The sequence below is a fragment of the Gymnodraco acuticeps genome, unplaced genomic scaffold (assembly GCF_902827175.1).
Source record: "Gymnodraco acuticeps unplaced genomic scaffold, fGymAcu1.1, whole genome shotgun sequence".
In the NCBI taxonomy this organism is placed as follows: Eukaryota; Metazoa; Chordata; class Actinopteri; order Perciformes; family Bathydraconidae; genus Gymnodraco; species Gymnodraco acuticeps.
In genome coordinates, this window is record NW_022992216.1 from 2,278,954 (window position 1) to 2,302,985 (window position 24,032).

The 24,032-nt window shown below is 39.9% G+C and overlaps 2 protein-coding genes across 2 annotated transcripts in view; both read left to right on the forward strand.

Moving 5' to 3' along the window:
- Window positions 1-690: 690 nt before the first annotated feature.
- si:ch211-216l23.2 (uncharacterized protein LOC565061 homolog) lies at window positions 691-8,926 on the forward strand. Its single transcript, XM_034205895.1, is given in 10 exon segments — window positions 691-904; window positions 1,033-1,116; window positions 1,404-1,477; window positions 1,701-1,842; window positions 4,002-4,201; window positions 5,721-5,999; window positions 6,845-6,879; window positions 6,881-7,004; window positions 7,481-7,726; window positions 7,918-8,926. Coding segments are annotated over 10 exon segments (1,284 nt in total). The 5' UTR covers window positions 691-842; the 3' UTR covers window positions 7,956-8,926.
- A 13,738-nt stretch (window positions 8,927-22,664) lies between these two features.
- znf423 (zinc finger protein 423) overlaps window positions 22,665-24,032 on the forward strand; it is a 157,226-nt gene continuing 155,858 nt past the window's right edge. Inside the window, 1 exon segment of the mRNA XM_034205890.1 lies at window positions 22,665-23,879. Within this exon segment, the coding sequence (XP_034061781.1) occupies window positions 23,840-23,879 (40 nt within the window). The 5' untranslated portion in view covers window positions 22,665-23,839.

Below are 24,032 nucleotides of genomic sequence, written 5' to 3' on the forward strand. Positions count from 1 at the left end.
ATCTCTAAACTTCAGCTGTTGAAATCAAAAAACTAAATGATTAGATATTGAGATATTAAAACGTTTTGTTGGCAGAGGTGGAAGAAGTAGCCTACTCAGATTTGCTTAAGCAAAAGGAGCAGTACACTACTGTGTAAAAATACTCAGTTACAAAACGTCCTGCATTAAAAATTGTATTTAGAAAGAGGACAAAAGTATTCACATCAAAATATACTTTAAGCAGCCTGCCAAAAGTAAAAGTAGCCTACTAAAAGTAGAAGTTCATCACTTCAATGGGGCAATTTGTAGAAATGTAGTTTTTATTTAAAATATACAGTAATATGGGCCATTTGATTTATATGTTGTATTAATAATCTAAATCGGTAAAGAGACCAGTGACTGAATCCGTAAAACAAATGTAAAAAGTACAACATAGGCCTACTATAAATATTAATGAAGCATAAGCAGAAGTACAAAGTTGTGAAAATACTCAAATAAAGTACAGTTACCTCTTTTTTTCCAACATTTGTCTGGGGTTGTGGGACATAACAGATGGGTGACATATAATGTATACAATTAGGGGTCAGGGAGAACTCAGCAGCATTACGGGAGAGCATCGATTTGATAACCAGTCTGTTGTTTCAATTCGCAGCTAACGTCCACTGCACCACTAGGGGGCGCGGATGCACCTGAAGCTGGACAGTCGACTGCCAGAAGAAGAGCTGCTCCTCCTCTTCTTCCTCCGTCTCCTCCCCACTACAGGGAGTGTTGTCGTAGAACCTAGCATAATATTTTTTTCTCCCACTGTTATTAAAAGCTTAAGAAGCTTACGTGTGTTTGGCTGAAGTTGCAGTCCAGAGAATATGTCGTCCTGGGCGAAGTCGTCCGCAGCTGCCCGACGGCAAGCAGCTAACCCCAATGGAAGGTAAGCCGAGTGTTCTCTGTAGCAAGGTTAGCATTAGCAGCGGATATGCTAGGTAGCAGGCAGAAAACAAAACGGTGTAGGCTCAACATACATGTTAACGTCGGTACATGTTGTTTTGTGTTGTGCAGTTCTCAACAACTGCGTCTGTTTCGGAGAGCAACACCTTACTCCAGAGAGGAGAGGGGCGAGGAGCTGAAGGATGCCCTGGACAGGTACCGACCTTAACATTAAAACAAAGTCTGTTTAATAACATCAGTCTGACTTGTTTTAGTGGTAGTTGATGGATATTACGTGGATCAAAATCCAGCTGGCTTTATTTGAATTAAGTCAATTATGGACAGCAGAATAACATTTCCACAAATAATGGACAGAAACATACAGCACAACAACACTCAATACTACTACTACTACTACTACTACTACTACTACTACTACTACTACTACTACTACTACTACTACTACTACTACTACTATATATAAGACACTGCTTCTCTTTCAGCTATGAAGAACTAGAGCAAATCCAAAACTACAGTGGAAATGTGAAGTACGAGGGGTACAAGCATCAGCAAAATGGTGAGACATGTTCTTTATGTTTATCACAAAAAGCACCGTAACAAGTTTTAATGAAGCTCCCAGAACATTTGATACCATTTCTATATATATCTTTTTTTCATTATTACTTACAAAAATGCTCTATGATAATTCATGCTCTGTCAGTGTGCCGCAACTTTGCACATTTAAATAAAACTGCATTTCCTTAATAACCGGTAACCCATTGGTTTACACTTTTAAATAGCAAAGCCACCCAAAGCAGCCAAGGCAGACGGCTGCACTCCAGCAGACAGACGCAAAGCCCTGTACCAGAAGTTCTACAGACAGGTGCAGGAGGACAAGACGCCGGCCGACTGCGTGGTCCTCTCTGTCACCAACCGGTGCATGTGAGTACTTCATAACAATGGTCTAAACCTCAACAATTCAAATGTACAATGTTTTTGCTGACAATTCAAATGATTAATAAAGTAGTTTAAGTATAAATGGCAGCGTTTATACTTCGCAGAGACAAAACTTCGGAATATTGTTTAGTTGTCCATTTTTTGGGGGGGGTTTGATGAAACCATTAGCATTCGGCAAGTGTATTTAATCCTACCTGCAAGAGACATATGACCGTCTGTAGTAATATAATGTTTAATGATGAAAGAAGACAAACAGTACATACAGTACCAAAGGTTAGTTAGTCATTTTACAGCTGGACCTATTTCCCCCCTTTTTCCCCCATTGGAGATGATTGTATGGAAAGCTTCTGTGCTTATCTGAGACAGGGATTGTATTAAGTTTCATCTTAACAATAATACTTTTCCTATTTAATTAGTTTTGCTCCCACATGTCTAATCTGCAGTCTGCCGGTCTTTACTGCTGATTTGATCGACTTGTCCATGTTTATTGCTGCAACACTTGCATCCAAGTTCACTTTGATACTTTGGCCAATGAGAACCATTGGATTGTTTATGTCCACAAGGTGTTGAGAACCGTTGGTCTTATTGTGGGATTTGACAGGGAGCTGGTCAATTATCTGTCTGAAAATACATGTGGCATTCATGCTCATATGAAGAAGGTAAAACATTAAGAGCTGTGTCTTATTTTTCCTAACAGCCTTTTCTCATAAATAACATGTTCTAGTTTTATTCACATGGAACACTTATAATACTTGACGTCAAATGCACACGTGTGTATCATTGTTGTATTTACATCCACCAAAGTTTCAGAGTTGTTGGATTCTGATTAGAAATGCCATTAAACAACATGTCTATTCATTCTACAGAACATGAAGAATTACATGAACTACACAATCTTTGAATACAACGTTATTCTTTCGAAGTCTACTATTATGACGGACCAATTACACGCTGCACTTTGTCCTCATAGCAGGCAATGCTTAGCATTATCTGTTAGCAACATGTTTGATAAGGATTCAGCTGTTGTACTAAACCAATAACGTCACGCCATTAAAGTGACCTACCTTTCTCCAATTCACTGACAAAGGGTGATACCAATGTAATGATCATCGTGCATAAAACATTTACACTGATTACACAATGCAACAATACAAATAATTCACATTCATTTCAAAATAGTAATATGCAAATGTCGACTACAAATCTCTGCTAAATGTGGCTGCAGTTTCCAATGGTGACACGGTAACATTGCAGAGCGTATTCATCCCAAAGGCCACTCAAATGACCTAATGAACAATAGCCAGGGTTTCCTGCCATACGAAAACGGTATCTTCAAAATGAAATATATAAAACGGGTGTTAAAGGCATTTTACTTTCCAAAACTGTTAACACTAAACCTCTGTAGGTCTAAAAAGTGTTGGATTGGTTGCATTGACTGATTCCATTGAAGGTATCACTATGTCATAAATATCTGAAACATAACCTGCAACATAAAACTCTTTTCCTCTTTACATTCCAAATGCTCACTTTTTTTGAATCAAGCTACGGATATCGGTGAAAACAAATGCTAATGGAATGCAAATATTGTTTTTGTTGTCCTTGTTTACCCAATTTTTCTCAAACGACTTTCCCTACTTCTATGTCGATAACTATTTCCCCACATTTACCTGAAATGGTATCTCTGCTTCTTTTAACTAATGTCACCTTTGGTTTTTGAATGTTGGAGCAACATTTCGTAAACACCCGACTCGTCGACTGATGGGTTACCATCGGTATTTTACAACACTTTTTGACAGAAGTACCAGCATTCTTTTCAAATTCAAAACAAATTCACTCAAGTCTCCCAGATGAATAAGACCCTCTGTTTTACCTTATGTTTTAGCTAAACACATTCTTCTACAACAATAAATACATCTATGAGAGAGCCTAAAACCTATGTTGGTCCCACACAAAGCTTTACGCAATGCTACACTTGGTTGCATCTAGTTAAAGCTCCACACAAACAGATTTCACCACTCAAAAGTAATGAAATCCATTTATTCTGGTAAATCACACTCTCGGAGTTAAACTTTAGGTTTCTCTACATGCCATGTCACTTAATATAGAAATGTCAAGTTAACAAAATGTTTCTCTTCCTCTCAAAGGGATTACCCCAAATCGCTAAGCCAGTGCTTGCAGGAGCGTGGCCTGTCAGTGGAAATGCTCTACCTTCAGGCGGAGTCAGGCCTGACCCGGGCTCTGCAGGATGTCCGAGCAGTCGGCTCGCCGTTATGTATTCTGGTGGAGCACACAAACGTAGCTCTGTCCTCCTGCACTGTTATCATATTTTCAGAATCCCTAAAAAGTAAGTCCCTGCCCCTCATATCTTCAAACAGCGCCAGACTACCTCAGTTAGTTCACATCTTAAAGAACATTTAGCATGAAACCAAATAAAAAACAAAACAAGAATTACACCCATTAAAACATAAACATTTCAAGTCCTAAAGCTACAATTCTCAATCGACTGAAGAAAAAAAAGTATACTACAGTACATATTAATATTCATTCTGTCAATGGCACTTCATTTACTGGCTTCCATTGACATGACTAATTTACATAACAGTACACAATAAACAAACTCCACAAGTTAAAAAGAAGGTATGTAAAACAGGTTCAAACTTTAAATTAAAAGGAAAACTGAAGTTAAGCTCAACGTGTTCTTTTCATAGCTTAAGCCATGCCTTTATTGTGTATGATAACATTGTACTCAAGAAAGCAGCTGCTGAGGTCTGTAAACGCCTCTGCCGCAGAAATCCAAAGTCAACCTCAAAAGGTAAACTAAAGAATTGTGACCTTTACTATCTGTTGTAAACATTTCAGGCTAAATATATCATCGTTGCCCTATTAAGGCGCCATTATGTTCTCCTGTTCAATGAGGGATAATAAATGACTCTAATCTGGAAAAAGTCTGAGCGCGTGATCATCAGACTGTTCATTGTTCATTCTACACAGTTCGCCTCAGCAATTATTAAGGTTAGACGGATACTATCATACCTAATGGCCAAAGCTATGGAAAAGAGCCCTAGTTGTTATAAAGCATTTCCTTTTAAAGATCCTATATAAACCATATGTATTTCACATTCTGAAACATTATCAATATCTATACCATGATATGCAAAAAACGGATTAAAAACAATCCATAATAGCATGCAGAACTATGTTTTCTATATTGTAGAACCGCATATTTTAAATAGTCCACAATATACAAACATATATGCATAAAACAAATTGCACAAATACACATTTAATGAAACAAGAACATCAAAACTGTGCAGTGATTTAATGTTACTTTGTTTAACTAAAAAGGAAATACATTATTGCCAACGCAACCAAATTGAACGTTTTGAAGTTAATGTAGTAAAGGCAATATTCATTGCAACCAATCATTTCAATACAAAAATATATAAAATGTATACATTTATTTACTACTGTTATTATTGTTCTCGTGTCTGATTGCACATTTGGAAAAATAAACAAATCTTACAAATCAGATATTTTCTGTCCAGGAAAAGAATGCAGCAATATATAAAGTGACGGATGAATGCAGATCTACAAATTGAATGCCTCATAGTATCCCCATCCTCTTGCACAAAAAACACAACCTGCATTTAAAATGACTATCCATCAAACTACAAATGTATCAGCTGAATTAGCTAAACCCAACATCACTTTAAAACAAAACAGAATATCAGTATATCCTAATTGGCGTGTAAATCATTGATTTTACTGCTATTTCTACATTTTTTGGCTTGTTATGTCACCTTTTTATTCCCCTTCAGTCTCCTGACACACCACCATTAACATTCCAATTCCCCCCCACTCAGTCCATCGCAACATGCCCAAAGACCAGGCCATGGACTTTGTTACAGCAGAGTACAGCCATGGACTCGTCAAAGAACGCCCAGGAAGAGATCCCGCGGAGACTGCAGCACAGGCGTCACAGCTGCTGGATGACTTCCTGGAACGAGAAAAAATCGATCGCCACACCGTTCCCCTTGAAACCCGCCAGCTCCTCCTGCTGTTGGCCGACGGGGTGCATCTCTACCACGAAGAGCTGGGAACCATCTCGGAGTACGTCCGTTCCCGGCAGGAGCACGCACAAGGTGGGCGGCTAAATAAACTGGTGTTTGTACTCGTCAATATAACGGAATGGGTCTTTTGAATTATTGGGGGCCATACACATGCTGAGACATTTTGCACCCTGAAAATCCCATTTTGTCAATGAAGACACGCGAAAGGCTCGCTCAATTGCAAGAGCATCACCATCGCGCAATCGTTCTCAAGCGCCTATTTTCCCGGCTGGACCAGTTTGCAAAGTATGCTGCGTGAGTGGATAGAAGTGCGACTTGCCTGTGTGTAATTCTTATCATGTGATGAAGAACAGCTAACCACAGCCAGGCCAGCCGATGTCATTTCTTTCTTTCGTACATTTGATATGATAGGACGTGTTAGTGCAGGGCCAATGTTCCCCATAGCTTTAGATCTGTCCAGTGTTTCCACTATATACATTTTATGAGCACTGCTGCTAAAATGTGAAACGATCGTTAATATTCTCTGGAAACTTGTTTCAAATACCTTTTGTCCAGCAAACACACACGGCAGAGACCTAAACAGCATTTTCCAGCAAAAACATTGCTATCTTATGGATAGTATTTGAATACACACTTAGAAAACAACGCCTGGAAGAAGATAAGGTTCACGCAAGTAATCTGGTTATGGTCGCTAAGCAGGGTCAGGCACAAACTGCCTCGTAGCCCTTGAAATTAGGCAAGAGTACACGCCCAACCCCCGACAGACGCGCCTCGCCTCTTTTAGGCCCTAAACGACGCTGCATGCCATGTGTATGGTTTGTGTTCTTTCATCAGGAAACGGGTTAATCCTGAGTGAAGTCTTTGGGCCACACTTTTCCTGTCTCTTGCGCTTTTTAAACGTTTGTTTCTGCCTTCAGCTTCCCACGCTGAGGGGAAGAGGGGTAACATGTTGCCCTCCAGGTTTGGGGAAACCCCCTCCTCTGCTCCCCACTCCACCGGGGCTGCTTCAACCCCAGTCCTCAGCCGGAGCAGGGCCCATGATGAACCACTCTCCCGCTCCTCTGTTGCCTTCACCAGGTTAGTCGGCAGAGTTGAACACTTACCTGACTATTTAAAGAGTCTTTTTAATGTTTTAATAATTAAAGGGTGGAGGAACCAAATTAATATGTTCATTAAAAAAATAACTTTGTTTAGCTAGTCTGAATCAGAATGAAATTATCGGTCTTTTTTCAATTTAGCCTGCTTTTGGTTGCAAAGTGAATAAAAGGAAAGCACGTTTATTTAAAAATGTAATTTGCTAAGGGGGCCGTAGGAAAGAGCAAGGCCCAAACTGTACTTTCTTATTGGTCCGACATTCTGCGTGGAAAATGTAATCATGAGAATCGACACAAAAACCAAATGTTTTTCTCTTGGTTCACTTGTTTCTACTTTACAATGAAGTAGAAAATCAATCAAACAGCTTTATTACCAGGTAGGTTTACACGTACGAGGAATTAGCCTTGCAGAAAGATCTCTGTGTTTTTCAATCATTGTCTTCTGTCTCTTACTCTCAGGCTCTTATCCCAAAACCAAACCTCCTCCTCTACTGTCCTTGCATCGACCTAACGGTCCGTCGTTAGGGGGCTCATCTTCACGAGGCCTGCTGTCTTCACACAATCCCTACGGTGGCCCCTCTGCCCCTCGCGGGCCCCCTCTCCACCACGTTCCCCCATACCACCAAGGCCCCAGAGGCACTCACATGGGCAGAGGAGCCCCGCCTTCTCTAAAAAGTTCACGTCCTCCACTTCTCGCTTCTCCAGGTGGGTGACTTTTTTCTTTTTACCTTAGAATTTAAATGATTGTCACTTTTTACAAGATGTAGGTTTAAACGGTAGACTACAGTCCAGCTTTTATTGTCTTGTTTTCAGAAAAACGAAATAGGAAAAAAGTATTGATTTAACCATATCACGTAACAATTATTTCGTTTTTTCTCCCCTTTTGTCCTGATCAGGTGGCCCTCTTCAGCGACCTGGTGGCCCCCGACACTAACAACATAGACATCCACTCACACTGTTACACACGGAGGCTACTAGTACCAGCAGTGTTTTGAACATTTCACCAAACTGGAGACTAGATGACTCCTGGCGGCTGCGTGCCCTGATCTTTTTTTAAATAATAATTAACAAACATTTGATTAGATGCCAAAATGGTTGTAATTGTTAAATATTAGGTAGTCGTGGATTGAATGATGACAACATATTCTAATGACTTGTGTTTTTAAGTTTCCAAGATCCCTCTGTTATCCCTTTTCATGTATTTTCTTTATAATCCCAAAAGAAAAAAAACTGGTCTGCCCTCGTGGACTCCATACACTTGATGTCTAAGGTTCAGCATAGGATAAACGTTGACTGACTTTTTATTTTTTTGTATATAATGAATAAAGCAAGTAGCCTACCAGCTATATAAGGTGCTTCAAGATGGTGCTTAAGATTTTGTCATGAAAACATATTTTAAAAAAGTACTTGTGGAGCTTGTATAATCAGGGTTGAATATGATATTGACTTAATTGGTATTAAAGTGTCTTAAATCAATCTTTCATAATTGAAAAGACGGTAATAAAGACTATATGATATTTTTCTGAAATTCCATTTTACAATATTTGACTAAACAAATAGTTGAATCTTCTATGGGTTATTACATTTAATGTCACGACACATCATGTGTTTGTCTTTATAGTCACACCAATGGGTTATTGTTATTGTCATGCTTCCTTTTGTTCAAGTGAGACTACGGACACTTCGTTTGGCATCCAAAATAAAAGTTGGCCATTTTGTATTCCATTAAAGCAAAAGGGGCCGCTTGTAATGTTTGACACGAGAACTTTAAATAATATAAAGGTAATATTTGTGTCAGTAGTTGTTGCAACATTTAAGTAGACACATATTGGTTGGTCAACATATCAGAGTTTTCTGTTTGAATTTCCGTAAAAGCAAAAAATAAAAGAAGAGATTTGTCATGTATTGGGATTAGATTCATTCTTCCCTATTTTAGTTCAGGAGAAAAACAATGGTATATTGTAGTTTTTCTGCCTTTGTGCTGTTTCTCTTAATAGCTTTTGACCCATTACTAGAAATTGTAGAATAGGCTGATTTTGTTGTTATTGATAATATTAATTTGCAATTCTAGTTCACATTAAGCATCTATCCAGCAGTTACATTAATCTCCCTGTCACTGTAAATCAGTTTAAACGTTGTATTCATTAGTGAATGTGTTGAAAAGTTATTTACAGATTATTTTTTTGCAGAACTCAACAGATGAGACACCCGAAATAATTTATCTGAGAGAAGAACCTTTATTTAAAATAGTTGTAAGATATTTGAGTTTTTCTTCTTTTGTTAAAGCCAGGTGTAAGCATAATAATTATAAAATACATTTATAAAAGAAACACTCCCTTATTACTGACTGATGTAACATTTTACAATGTTGAAAGGAACTGAATGTCATTTGGGTTTTCAGAAGGGCAACAGAGTCGGTACACCTTCACATTTGTATTCAGTAGAGACACTTTAGACAGCAAACGAGTCTGAGTGAAATTACTTAGGTTTTCACATTCTTCACAAAACTGCTTAAGCTCTAAAAGGACTGGTCTAATATGTAATATTAACAGACAAAGCGCTTTACAATCTGGAGAAACTTGGAGGAGCCAGGGATCAAACTGCCAAAGTGATTGATACAGTACGACCTAATAATGAAATATTGAAAAAAATGGAAATCACCCAGAAAATACACCACAGTTACAATTTTGTTTTATGGTTAAATTAAGGTGAAATCTTGTTTTTTTCAAGAAGTAGGAGTGGATTTAGTGACAAGTGTGGCATTCAAACAATCCTTAACCAAACCAGTAATTGGAGATATGAGCGATAAAGTTACTTCCCTCAGGTTTAACCAGTTTCCTGATGTCCTCCTGAGGCTGGAAGCCTAACTGTCCGTACAAGCAGTGGCACACAGACTGTAAAGGTGAAAGAGCACCAGCTGCATGATGGGAGGCACCAGCACTCTTTCTACCATATCACACACACATTCATAAAAACAGATTTAGTGAGGGACAGCAGTGAAAGTGTTGGAATAGTGTGTTTTAAAAAAATGTGTATCCGTTGTAGACATTTGTTTTCAACTTGACATAGGCTACATTGTTGTTTTTTCTGTGTCATAAAATAATAAAAGATGGGGCCACTTTCATTTTCACATTTAAGGAGAGATCCTGTATTCCAGAATTTCCAACCTTTCGTAACACAACCACACACCCTCCTCTGAGGAACTCTGATCAAGCAGAAATAGATGAAAATCCTTGTATGGGGTGTATCAAGAGAGCATAGCCCAGTATTCGGGAATCTCAACTTTATTACTTTTTTTTCTTTTTTTTTCATGTATTAATGCAATGACTCCTTGTAACACTGTAATGCCCTGTTGCCATTTGATAGACAACAGGGCATTACAGGTAAAGTGAACTCAAAACTGATGGGGGAAGATAAATGCTTCTCAGTGTAAGTGATGCATTTTAAACTCTAGATGGCGACATACACCTGCTCTTTTGCTTTATACACCTTGGACAGAATTTCAACATTTCAGCTAATAATGTCGTCAACTCCCTAAGACCTGACTGAAGTGAGCAGGATCCTCCATCAAACTAAAGTAAACTCCACTTCTTGATATATTGTTATGCATACATCTCCAAAATAAGATAATGGTTAAGATGTATTTGGGTCACAATAAAGTTAAGTAAAGTAAACACACTGTATAAGGAGTTTACTCCCTACATGATTTGTATTTATAATATCCTTATTTAGATAATTGTATTGGTTATACGTAAACAATTTAGTTTTTTTTCCAGGGGAAAATCCTTCACTTTATTTAAATGATTATTTAATTTTTTGCATTTAGGTTAATCTGACAAAATGTTGAGCTTCCAATGAGGCTTTGACTTGTATTGTATTGTTTAGGAGCCAAACATTTCACACTGCTCATGTATGGATTCTTTAAAAAAAAATCATTCTTCTTTTGTTAAAAAAAGCAAATATAACTTGCATCACAAAAACAGATATTATTCTACAATTTACACGATGTATCACATTTTTTACATTTACACTAATAGGGTAACATATACAAGTGCATACATGTCACGTATGTAATTGTTAAATGTTCTAAATCCGTTTAAACATAAGACTGTTTTTCATATTTTCAGGATCTCACATTTTTCATATTTGAACCTTTTGTTATGCGGATCTTTGCCTGTACAAAAAAAGGTTGAGAGGTTGAATTAAGGAGCCGTTCTTTGGAATATCAATTCATAGTGTTATATTACGAGGGGATAAAGTAAAAAAAAGGGTTAGATAACCAATCTGCTTACCATCCTGCTTCCCAAACTAAAATAAAAGCATCATGTCCTCCTTCAACACAAAATTGTTCTCAGTCATTCACCATAACGCAAACATTTTTGTTGCATTTTAGAAATGTTTTAATTGAGAGTTTCCAGATATTAGCTGAACGTTTTTTATAGTGTTGTAATAGGAGTAACAATCAACAATCAAGTAAAGCTGTGAAAATATATTTTTTCTAAACTGTAGAGTCACTTGAAGAAAAGTGTGAACGCTTATTTTAAGGACTTTTATACAGATATTGCTTACTTGAGTCCTTAAGGAGACGTATATTTTCAATGGTAAACGACTATGGAACAATAAAAGTATTGCAGTGAAATATTTTGTGTCATAGAGTTTACTTCTGTAATATTTCCATGTTTTTTTTCTGTAAATAACTTCTCTGAAAACTGCAACATAAATAAATATTATAATTATTGCTGTTATTAAGCGAGAGTGGGAGTCAAAGAGACAAATACATTGAGGGTGTGTGCATGTGTCTGATATTCTCTCCTTGTTGGTGCCTCCTCCTCTCCTCCAGCTGTGGGCGCACTGCTGAGAGGAGCCCATCAACTCAGGAAGTAATGGACAACTGTCTCCACCTCATTACACCAGCCTTCAGACAGACACACACATATTCTGCTTGGACACTGTGTGTGTGAGGGGATTGTTTGTGGGTAAAAACAACAGCAGCATACCGTTAGTGTTCAAGTAAGATTCCTAAGTGAAGCATTTATCTTTCTTTTAGAAAAAAGTGTTCACATGAGCGTTCAAGTTGATTAAACCATCAGGCAGTGATTTATTGTCATTTACTTGGTATGCTTTTTTGTTTGAACATTTGTACTTTCTTTACCAAGAGTTTTTCCATTAACTGTGGAACAAACATCAACTTTCAGAGAGTTGCTTGATACACTTAGAAACCAACAGCATGCCTACTGTCATTTGTGTTGACAGACAGGATGACAGAATCACAACCAAGCAGCAAACTGGCTCTAAAATGGGAAGCCAACATGGAGTTCATTATTATTCATTATAAACCTGCATTCTCTCTATTATCCTGCAGGGGAAACTCCAAGGTGTGCAAAAATATGTTTGTACAGAAGTCTATGAAAATAATTACTCTACTATTCTCTTTATTAAGTAACTTAGTAAACATTCCCTTACAAGTTTATGTTCTCAATGAATATATATGGTGTGCTTCAACATGGCATGAAATTAATTTGAGATATAATGTTGAAATATTGAGTGCAATTGATGATAAAGCAGGAAACTCTTAAGGGCATTGCTACCTTGTGATTAACATGTACCTTGTGAGTGTTTTCTTCTTAGAATATGACCCTATCACAGTGTGTTTTTCTACCACGCAAGTTAAATCTAAAATAGGGTTCCCTAAAAATGTAGGGAATGAAATGTACTTAATTCCACCCTCTCATGTCACCTGGTTATAAAAAAGTAATGCCAAATAACAAATTGTTGTGTCGTCACAGTGACTACGTCCACTAACTAACACAACAACATCGTCAGATTGGACCTGTCAAGAACTAAATAATGTGACACAAATTCATTTTACAGCAAATGAAGATGTAAAAGAAAAATTTGATTAATTATTTACTTATTTTCCTAATTTGTGAGTTTCAATCAAAACAGACCATATTTAAACCAGTCAGATCATTATCTTCTAATCTATACTGTAGCAGATTAGTTTAATTAAAAATGGAAATGATTAAGAAAAAAATTACTAAAATGCAGCAATTTATTTTCTTTAAAAAAAAGAAGAAAATCTGACAGTTATTATGTACAAAAATAAAACATCACAATAACACATAAGGATTTTTCTTTGTGTGGATAAACCAACCTTTAAAAACAGGCACTTAAATCAATGGTCTTGAAACTTAAAACCCCAAAATCTCCCCCCTCACATCTTGTCTCCAACCTCCCATCCCCTCCTCTGCTTCCCCACCGTGCCAACACTGTTCCTCCTGTTTTCCCACCTCTGTCTGCACCTTCATCATTGTTTAATTCCTCCTCCACTTCCTCACTTCTCTAGTCATCGCCGCGTCATTTAGGTAGAAACCAGATAACCAGTAGAAAAGACTTCACACCCTACATTAGAAACTTCCATATGTAGTTCTGTCTCCTTTTACCTACTCATCTTCTCCTTCACCCCCCCCCCACCAGCCCTTCCCCTCCTCCCCTTTCTCTTCTCCCCACTGGATATCAATCAGAATCTATCACTCCAAATATTCCTGCTGCCATTGTGTCAGAATTCACAGGAACTTCATCAAACGGAGGAACTGTTTCATTGTTATATCCAACCCTCGCTGCATGTGTGACAGTGTGTGTGTGTGTGTGTGTGTGTGTGTCTGTCCGTGCGCGGCAGAATTAATGGAATGCACCCACAATTCTTCAGCAGCCAGCGTCATGTGAAAGTTTGCTCAAACACAGAAGATGACAACCAGCACCTTGCCTCCCATCAGCGCCATCACACACACATGCATACACACATTAGGGTGTTAATTGTTGTGATAACACCTTCCAATAACAAGGCTCTAATTATCAACATGTTTGGCTGTTGGAGTGTGTATCTGGCACTTGTGTATGGATCATGGGGTGAGCATGTGTGTGTGTGTGCCAGTGTGAGGTGTGGCACCAGGGGAAGAAGGTTTGATGATTTTGAAATATGCTGCTGTGTGTGTGTGTGTGTGTATGCTCTCATGTATGGGGTGATGATGTCTCAGTCTCAAATACATTTGCATATGACAAGGGATCTTTGTCCTTTGGTTAATTAAGAATGTTCTGTTCGAAAAATTATACCATTGCAATAAATCTATTCATGCATACAGACACAAAGAAACAAACAGATAACTCTTGTGGGGAGTTGAAAAATAGCACATTCAAGTCATTTTAGCCCTATATTTATTTCCGAGTGCTTATTTTCAAGAAGTGTGTTAACCTTTAAGACTTCTAGTATTGTCAGTTAAAGTATACTTTTAGAGTCTTTCACTGTGAATCGACACCTTTGCTAATTGATCACACTGTAATTCAGACTGACCCTATAGGGCTGCTCGAGTTTAAAGACGGTAGGTTGTCCACCAAAAAAAACAGCTTGTTCCAAAGAGGCAGATTGCTTGGCCTTTGGTACTGCAGCTTTCTCAAGAACCGCTCATCCAAACAACTTCACACTCAACTCCCTGGGTCCTGAGCAGTACACTCGCCTATAGTGTGAACTGGAGAGGACGAAGAGTTGTCAAGAGAATTCCCAAAATGTGGTATCCATTCATGGTAATAGAAAAAACGTAAGTAGGCCTAAGTATTTGAGACTTTTGGTCTCTTAATCTTTCCTGGAGTGTACTGTAGCCAGCAACAGTGAGTTTACCCAGAATGCTGTACAGCGGTGTAACAGTTACAGTAATAAGCGTTTCCCATTCCATAGAAGGACGATTGCATGAACGGTTGTTGAAAATCAAAGGGCAAGCAGGTTTATGTTTCATCATTTCAAAAGTGACAACAAAACAAGAGACACAGAGCACATCAATATAAATAAGTAATTATATTTCATTGTAATCGGAAAGGCTTACATGAAAATATTTTGTTCCTGCAAAGAGTTGGCAAAGACATACATGACATATGGAATGTGAGATCAGCCTCACAATGCCATTACAAACTCTAGAGGAATAGTCCTAAACAGAGGTCAAAATCTCTTCCTAGCACGAAGAGCCTGGCCGTCTGATAGGCTGGCTGGTGGGTGTACTGAGAAGGCAGCTGGTTGGTTTCCTGACTGTTTGACTGGCTGCTGGCTGGCTGAGTGGGCGGCTGGCTACTTGCCTGCTTGCCTGGCTGGTTGTCTGGCTGACTGGCTGGCTGTATGCCTGGTTGGCAAGCTGGGGGCCCCAGCTGTGTCCTGAGCCAAGCCCCTACGCCCCACCAGATCTTAATTGGGTTAAGTTTGTTCGCCACAGATAACACTTCCTCTTTCTTCCGAGAGTAAGAAAACAAAAAAATGGCCTGGCACTAATGACGCTCTTTAGCGGGCTTCTTTTCTGTTTAGGTGGCGGGAAATTAGGAATAAGGGGGTGGGTTCCCAGCAGAAAGAGATCGTCGGGGGAAACATGCCATTGTTCGGATCCTAGCGCTCAATGAGAACGGAGAATACGAAGAAAGAAGGAAAAAAGAAAGAAAGAAAGTGGATTTGGTTTACGCTGTAGTGCTGTCACATTGCCACTGTTTATTTTTCAAAACCCTTATGACTGAGGCAGGCAGGAGCCTGAGAGATGGAGACACACGCACAGGAAAACAAACGTGTCATTTTATGTGTGCACACCAGTCTAACACACTCCATTTCTCACGTTTTTGTTTAAAGAAAAGAAAAAACACAAAGAAAGTGTTCTGTAATTACTTAAGCTACACCAGAAATGCAGCAGACTTGTTTGATGAACTGTTTTCACAGGCACAGTTGTCTTAAAGTTAAGTAAAAGTGTGCATGCCTATCGCCAAAGGCGTCGTTCCTCAAGAATGCAAATAAATCGTAGGCTATATTGCAGTCTTAAAAACAATGTAATGTTATGCAAATTGTTCTAACATTCATGCACCAACCCTAATACATTGACTTCCATTAGTTTGTGTTTGGCCCTTGAGTGAAAAAGAGCATTGTTGCTGCCTCATCTTTTATACTGTATTTGAATGACCTGTTGGCCGAATTACCTGAAGGCCGGAAGTGTGCAATGTTTAATTAAACTAAATGTTTAAACCTCTATCTTCATTGCCATTGCACATGTTGTGTGCCTGCAAAGCATCCGTTTGATTGACTATATACCAAGCAGTAAGGGTTTGGAATAATGGGCCGTCAGAATGATGACTAGGATATAGTGAGCGTTTCATGTGAATTAATGAAAATAACTAGTTTTTAAAAAAAATGTTTTGCCTATGTTGCATCAGAATGTGCATTTTATCTTGAGGCACATTTTTGAATACAGTAGTTTTACATTTTTGGAAACATGTGTTGTATTGCTAAAAGCAGGATGATAATATTAAAAACCAAGCTCTTATCAGTACAAAATACAGCAAATTGCCTCAGACACAAAAACAAATCTGTGATTTAATTTCTGTAAAAGAGCATTATCGTCTCAGCTCACTTGGGACTCATGTTGCATACAAATAGGAAAACAATGACAGGGAACTAAAGAGCTTTGTACAGGCACATCAATTGAAAAAACTGAAACGTGACTTTAATGAAATGTATCATGTCAATACATTTCACATAACTGTTTTAGGTTGGTTGAAAGCAATATTATTAAGTTGAACCTATTTAAACTTAGTAATATTGCTTTCAACTAACCATATACAGTTTGGGGAAATCTGTTGACATAATACATGTAATTAGAGTCAATGGTTCAATTGTTTCAGTGTACCCTTAACATATTTAAGAAAAGTGAAAGGAAGATACATTTGTGATCAACATTTAAAAAAATCGCAAAACATACATTTACATTTGTACATTTACTCTTAATTCCAAAGGGCCACACCTCAGCATACATTTAACAACTACACTTCCTAAATGCCCAACAATCCTTCTTTTACATGACATTCATTATCTTCATCATCATCATCATCTTCATCATCATCGTCAGCGTCACAGTCATCAAAAACCGCATCTTAATGATAACTACATGATTACAATAGTGATCATTGTCAAAGTCAATCATAATACCCACAAGTGTCGCCATCATCATCATCATCATCATCATCATCATCATCATCATCATCATCATCATCATTATCACAATGTTTATGTATCTATAGAGATTTCAGACAGCTGGCATCCAGTGGCAGTAAGCCTCACTCTATGTCTCACACACATACACACTTATACACATGCCCTAATACCTCTGCAAAGACATTCCGGTTGGCAAATGCGAGTGTGTATAGAATAACAGGCTTAACAAATGCTCAAAACAAATATTAAAAAATAATGTTAATCTTTTTCCTGTGCCTCCATACTGGATATTTATTCATGAGTAACCGCAGGCTAAATGTTTTCCCTTGTTCTCACCTTCGGATCAGATAATGAATGCAGCCCACGCACACACCTACACACACACACACACACACACACACACACACACACACACACACACCCACACACACCCACCACACACACACACACACACACACACACACACACACACACACACACACACACACCCACCCACACACACCACACACACACACACACACACACACACACACACACACACACACACACCACACACACACACACACACACACACACCCACCCACCCACCCACCCACACACACACACACACACACACACACACACACACACACACACACACACACACACACACACACACACACACACACACACACACACACACACACACACACACACACACACACACACACACACACACACAGATATGTGGGTGCCCCATATGCATCCACAAATCAATTTTTTTTTAGGGTTTAGAATAATGCACAAAATCAAGATACATTTGACCCATAGCACAACTACTGAACTATTACTGCATAACAAGTAGCAATCACATTAGTACACACCCATGTAAATGCACACAGACATACACACATGCACTTTACACCTTTGGCATTGTGCACCCAGGCCGCATTAAGTGGAGACAAAATAATCTGGCTGCAGTATTTAAATCAGTTTTGTGTCTAATTATTCCATATAAAAATAGCTGATATCTAGGGCAAAAGTATTGAGATGGGACACTGTTGTCTGCAGAGGGGAGACCTAGTGGAGCTGGCGAGAGTTCAACACAGCAGAAGACAGGGATTCAGAGAGAGAGAGAGAGAGAGAGAGAGGCAGGGAAGGAGAGTTATGAAGGAAGATAGGGAGAGAGTGCGCTTTAGGCTACATAAATATAACATGAACTCTATTCGCTAGTGGCAGGCAAGCCGCAATGGGCCGATATTCAGGAGCTCTCTGTTAGGGTATTGAGAATTCACTGTTACCTCCTCACCTCAGGAATATCAGGCTTTGATACCTGAGAGACGGATAGTATGGTACGAGGGAAAATGTGTGTGTATAAAGGAAAGACAAAAGGAGAGACACATGCAACTGTTCTGCAGGTTAACACTGATATGCAGTCAGTTCTCAGCGGTGTGACACTGCAGACTCGCTTGTAATGGGTCTCATTGATTGTCACTGATCACTATCCTCTCAACACAGCTGGTTTAAGGCATGTTTTTCAAAACCCTCATAACTGATCTCTCTAAATTGTTTCTGTAAATGTCCCCTTTGTACATCAATGCAAACATTAAAATACATGTTTAGGGGTAAACAATAAGTATTGTGCCATAAAGTACTTGTACGGTAACTCCAAATGTTAAATGGCCAATTCCAATGGCCACAGCATCCCTCATTGCTGCTACTGGCTTGTGGAAGGCTGTAAACAAATGATGTGCTACCTCTGCGACAGATGGTGTTGCCAGCCTCTTCTTTTCACCTGTCAGCAATAAGGGTTTACCATGTTGGAGAGTAAAGCTTGGCTAGGCAGTTTCTTTTTGCGTGATTGGGAAATAATTACATTTAATCCTTTTAGCAAATTCTAAAGCCAAATTCTAAGTTCCACCTAGCAGACTAGCATGAGCATATTTACGCATAAATACTTTATTTTATTTCAAGCAATTTTGGATGACACATTATCATGGGAGGCCCTAGCTAGCTATAATATCAACAAAGATAGTTCAAGAGAATGTGTTGCTAATCATTTAACCTTCTGTTAATCATAGAACCTAGATGCAGCCATGTACGCTAGCAACAGTTTGAGCCTTTGGTTCTGGTTAGCAGAAGGCTAAACTATTAGCAAAAATTGTTCTCTTCATCTTTGAAACACTTCAACAAATATAATTGTTCTTTATGGGTTGCTTTGCAATGTAGGTAGTTTTTGAATAAGAGTTTTCCTGTAGGATTTTCTGATGATGAATTCATCGTATGGAATTGTTGGCCAATGGCGCTAAAATATATACTGCCCCAGCTTTAAAGGTGGAGGTGTGCTTAAAATCTACTCTTTGACATTTTCTTCCATCAATTTCTATCCTCAGGGGCCTCCTTTCACATTATGCACATATGAAAAGTCAAGACTCATAGTGTGAAGAAAACAAAAACAGCTTTATGTATAGTCTTCCTGGACAGTCTGCACACTTGACCAATCAATGTGCCAAGATGGCATGCTTATCGGATTGATGGTTTTGGAAAGTAAATTGTCAAATACAATCCATTCAATTCAATCTGGCCAAAAATGTGTGGGTAAGGGGTTTCAGATGCTGGTTTATGATCTGACAAACACTTAGTTGACACATACTGGTCCCTCTATGACACCCCTTATCATGCCAGGATCCTGAACAACTAGTATGAGTCGCTAAAGTCTCAACAGAATCCTAAGGTTACAAGATATCAGCGGGTAATACAAATCACAGACATACAATTCCCACAAACTAGCCATTTTAAATGTACGTTATCTTCGAGTTTAAACAAGCATTTCATATTTCTATTTTAAGCGTAGTAACTTAATCAAACATACAATATGATATACACAAGTGAATAAAGAGACGTCTATGACACAATCTCACCACAGCTACATTACCAGACTGTAATCATGAAAATACACAAAAGTTTTGGCACCTCATTTGCTGTGTCATAATCTCTGTGCTCTCGCATTCCACATCACTGTACACCAGACTGCTGTAAAGGTATACAATCTTTAAGCCAAATCCCCATTTTTGTGGCTGTAATTCTACATCGGCCTCTGGTTTATTCCATTGAAGTCCTGCCTGTATCAATTCCCACTGCATGTCGGTTGGCCAACTTATTCGGTAGCTGTTACTTGATGTTCTCTTGTTGTGTGTATAAAAAAGCCAAATCCGCGCAGAGATGACAGAGGGTGTAATCGCTAGCTATGTGATTCAACAATACGACTCTTAGAAGCTATTCAGACTGGGGCCTGTCCTTGACCCTTAAGGAGCTTGTAATGTGGGCTTTTTTCCCACTCTTTGTATTTACCGGCAGAAACAAGGAGGGGGGACAGGGGTGGAGGGGGGACCAACCACTGTGTGAGGGCTTTTGCCCCTCCATGCCAGCGGCAGTCACACTGGGGGAGCTATGCACACGCACACACACACAGAAATGCACAAACGGGTCTCCTGGCGTGCACTCATTTCGTCGAGAGGGAGAGGTGAAGGTTGGAGGGTGAGGCAGAGGGAGACATAAAGGGAGGAGGGTGGGGGGGGGGGGACAAGGGGAGGACACAGAGACAAGAGCCCCCCACCTTCTTTGACCCGGCAGGGGGTCAGTCTTAAAGGCTGCTCTGTCTATCCATGGGAGGACGGGGTGGGGTGGTGGAGCAGGGGGGGCTCAATCTGTGGAGGGCAGTGGTCCTGCTGGTCAGCACAGGGAGCTCCACGTTACCCAGTTATCCATGACAACCAGAGAGGGGGGGGGGGGGCTACATGGAAAATCTCAGCTGCGGTCAGAGAGCGCTCGGTTGGAGCAGAGAGTGAAGAACAAAGCACCCAGTGATTTTCATTTTTCCCCTCTTTGTCTGCTTTATATTGTCTGCAGACGTGTCCCTCTTTTCTTTACTGGGAATAAAGGAGCTTTACACACACACACACACACACACACACACACACACACACACACACACACACACACACACACACACACACACACACACACACACACACACACACACACACACACACACACACACACACACACACACACACACACACACACACACACACACACACACACACACACACACACACACACACACTGGTGTAGCTAATTGAATTATGTTTATACAGTAAGTCAAACGGTTTATTTTCCCTGTGACAGAGAGTGGCCTCCAATGAGAAAACTGAAAAAAAGGGTTTCTTCTTGAAGGGGCATTTCCAAAGCTCTGTAGAAAAGGGTAATGGAGGACACAGAGGCATTTTTATTCCTTTAAGGAAATGGCTCAGCAGATTTTTTACATTTGACGGTACATCACTGCAACACAAAGGTTCTTGTAAGCCTGCGAGTGGATAGAAGCAGACATTTCATGTGGTCTCCATCTAAAGTGCGGAAAATGTTCATTTCGCACGGATAGGTTCTGCTCAGGCTAAATGAATAGGCTTAAACTAATCCTGTCAGGAACTGTCCCATAGAAATTAATCCACTGCAAATTGAGTGAAACGTAAATCACTCAAGAAAAGAGGAAGATGAAAAATGTCTGACATTCCAAAAGTGTGCACAAATCCTTTGATTACATTTTATTTAGGGAATTTACCATGGCCTTTCTGTAAGCTCTATTATTGCTACTCCTGCATTCATTCTTTTTATTGAATGATTTTTACAAAAACATGCTGCTCTGCAAAACATTACATTCAAGTTTGTGTCCGGATTTTTATCTTTTTATTGGAAGTCATCGCTCTCTCACAATATGTTACCAACAACTTTGAAGAGACTAAAAATGTGTAAATCTAAAATAATTCGTAGGTGCTGTACAGATGAGTGATACTAGCAAAAGAAAATGTGCCATGTGAAAATGATTTTTTTTTTGTAATGAAGCATGATGGCTCGATGAACATTATTTTTTAATGATAAATCACAGGTGACCACCAAAGGAATTTTGGTTAGAGCTTTTAAGGTTCATCTACAAGGTAAAATGTGAACTGTGAACATATTGTAAATAGTGAGAAATAAGATTAGATCAAAATCAAAAGAGAACTTTTAATTCTAGTGTAACCAACACTATGGTGGTAGTTGTTTCCTTTGTCCACGCATAACATGCATCGTTGTCATCCCTTGCCATTTGTATTGTTTTGGGAATTCTGTTTTTGAGTGATTTATAAACAAAAAATACTTTCTGTCACGGCTTACATTGGCCTGTTGTTGACCTAACTAGTAAAGCCATGAGCCAGAGAGGGCCATGGTATAATATTTCTACATAATTGTTTAACATGCAAATAAACAGTCATTGCTGTATCTTTTAAAAGGTTACACGTTTAGTGACACTGGTTGCTAGCTGATAGCATCCTCCACTACTGAGCACTGTTTAAAACATAGGTAGGCCTACCTCAGTAGTCAGTGAATAATAATTCAATTACTTGTGCTACTCTTATTATGTTTATCAAAATTAATTATTATGCTTTGTCTTAACTTTAGGGGCTCTTCCTCATCCTACTCCAAGTCCATATTTTCCCTCTGTCTCCTCCCTCTGTATTCTCATAGTCCCTGTTGTAGTTGCTGCTGTCGGCCACAGCTGGGCGCTGTTGCCTAACTCTCCCCAAACTTCCCCTCTCTCTCCGTCAGCCCAGCCTGCCTCTCTCCTGCTTCAGCCAACCCGGGCTGTGCCGAGCTGCTCCCTGCGGGATCAGAGCGCTCCCCCGCCGGGACCCTTCTCTCACATCCCCCTGCTGGGACGCGGCTACATTTCCAGCCAAGCAGTGCCTGCCTTGGCTTTATTATGTGTGTCTGCGCCGCAGCCCCGCCAGCAGAGGCAGGCAGAGGAGGAGGAGGGAGACTGGTAGCCAGAGTCAGGACAAAGAAAAAGCAGGGAGACAGAGGCTAGCAAAGGGTTAGACTGGGAGAAATATTAGGCTACTATTAATATCGCCGATAGGGCATTGGGAAATATTAACAAAAGAAAGCGTGGGTTGTAAAAGCAGTATTCCCCTCGGGGTGGAGATGATGGGGAAGAGCGCTATGTCCATGCCACCAGACCACCACTACCTAGTGTAGAATAACGGGACGGAACACAGGACGCTGGTCAGTTCGAGTCGGTACGGCTTTCCTGGAGGAAAACCCAAATCAAAACAGACTAAAATAGTTTCGATAACTAAATAAAAAGCTACGACGAAGCCGCGAGGAGCACGAAGACGGAAGGCACGTTTCATTTTTGAGACAATTTCCCAGAACCTACTCGGGCGCCTCGCTTCACCTGGACCGTCACGTACCGCTGTGGCACCGCCAGCACGCTCTCGGACGGTGCCGCTGTCACTTTACCCTAATTCCGCGGGACTTGCTCAGGTGTTCGCCTCGCCTGTGGCTGGCTGCTCGCGCACAGGTAGTAGTGCTCGAGAAGTCGGAGTGGGCTGTACCGGAGAAAGCTAATTGTGTGCGCAGGAAAGCAGAGAAACTGAGATTGTCGGCGTCCGGGCACGTTGTTACGAAGAAGAAGGGACTATCGACGGGAAGTTGTTCGCGTTTACGCTACAGGTTGCGTGAGCCCTCGCGACCACTCAGGAAGAATACGCAGCAGAGGAGCCGAGTCGCCTGCAATCCGCTGTGCTCCCGGTGTGTGCGGTTTGTTGTCGCTGGATTTACGGCCGTTTCCCAATCAGAGATTGAAGCTGCCGCATTGCAACAGGCGAAGAAGAAGCAGCAGCGAAGTGGTAGAGGTGGAGGACCGTGTCCGCCTGCATAGTTAGCAGAAAACACGGAGCGAAACAAAACAATTAGAAAAATAAAATTTATAAAAAGGAAGACCAGAGATGTCTAGACGAAAACAGGCCAAGCCGCGCTCCGTTAAAGGTAAGAAACTGTGTTTTTGTTCCTCATGTGAAAGGATAGCCTACTTCACTCAGGAGTAAAATAAGGAGCTAAGCTATGACCAAGATTTCATGCCCAACTCTGGTGTTTGTTAGCTAATTTAATTATCCCCAAGGGCTGCAAGCATTCTTTCTG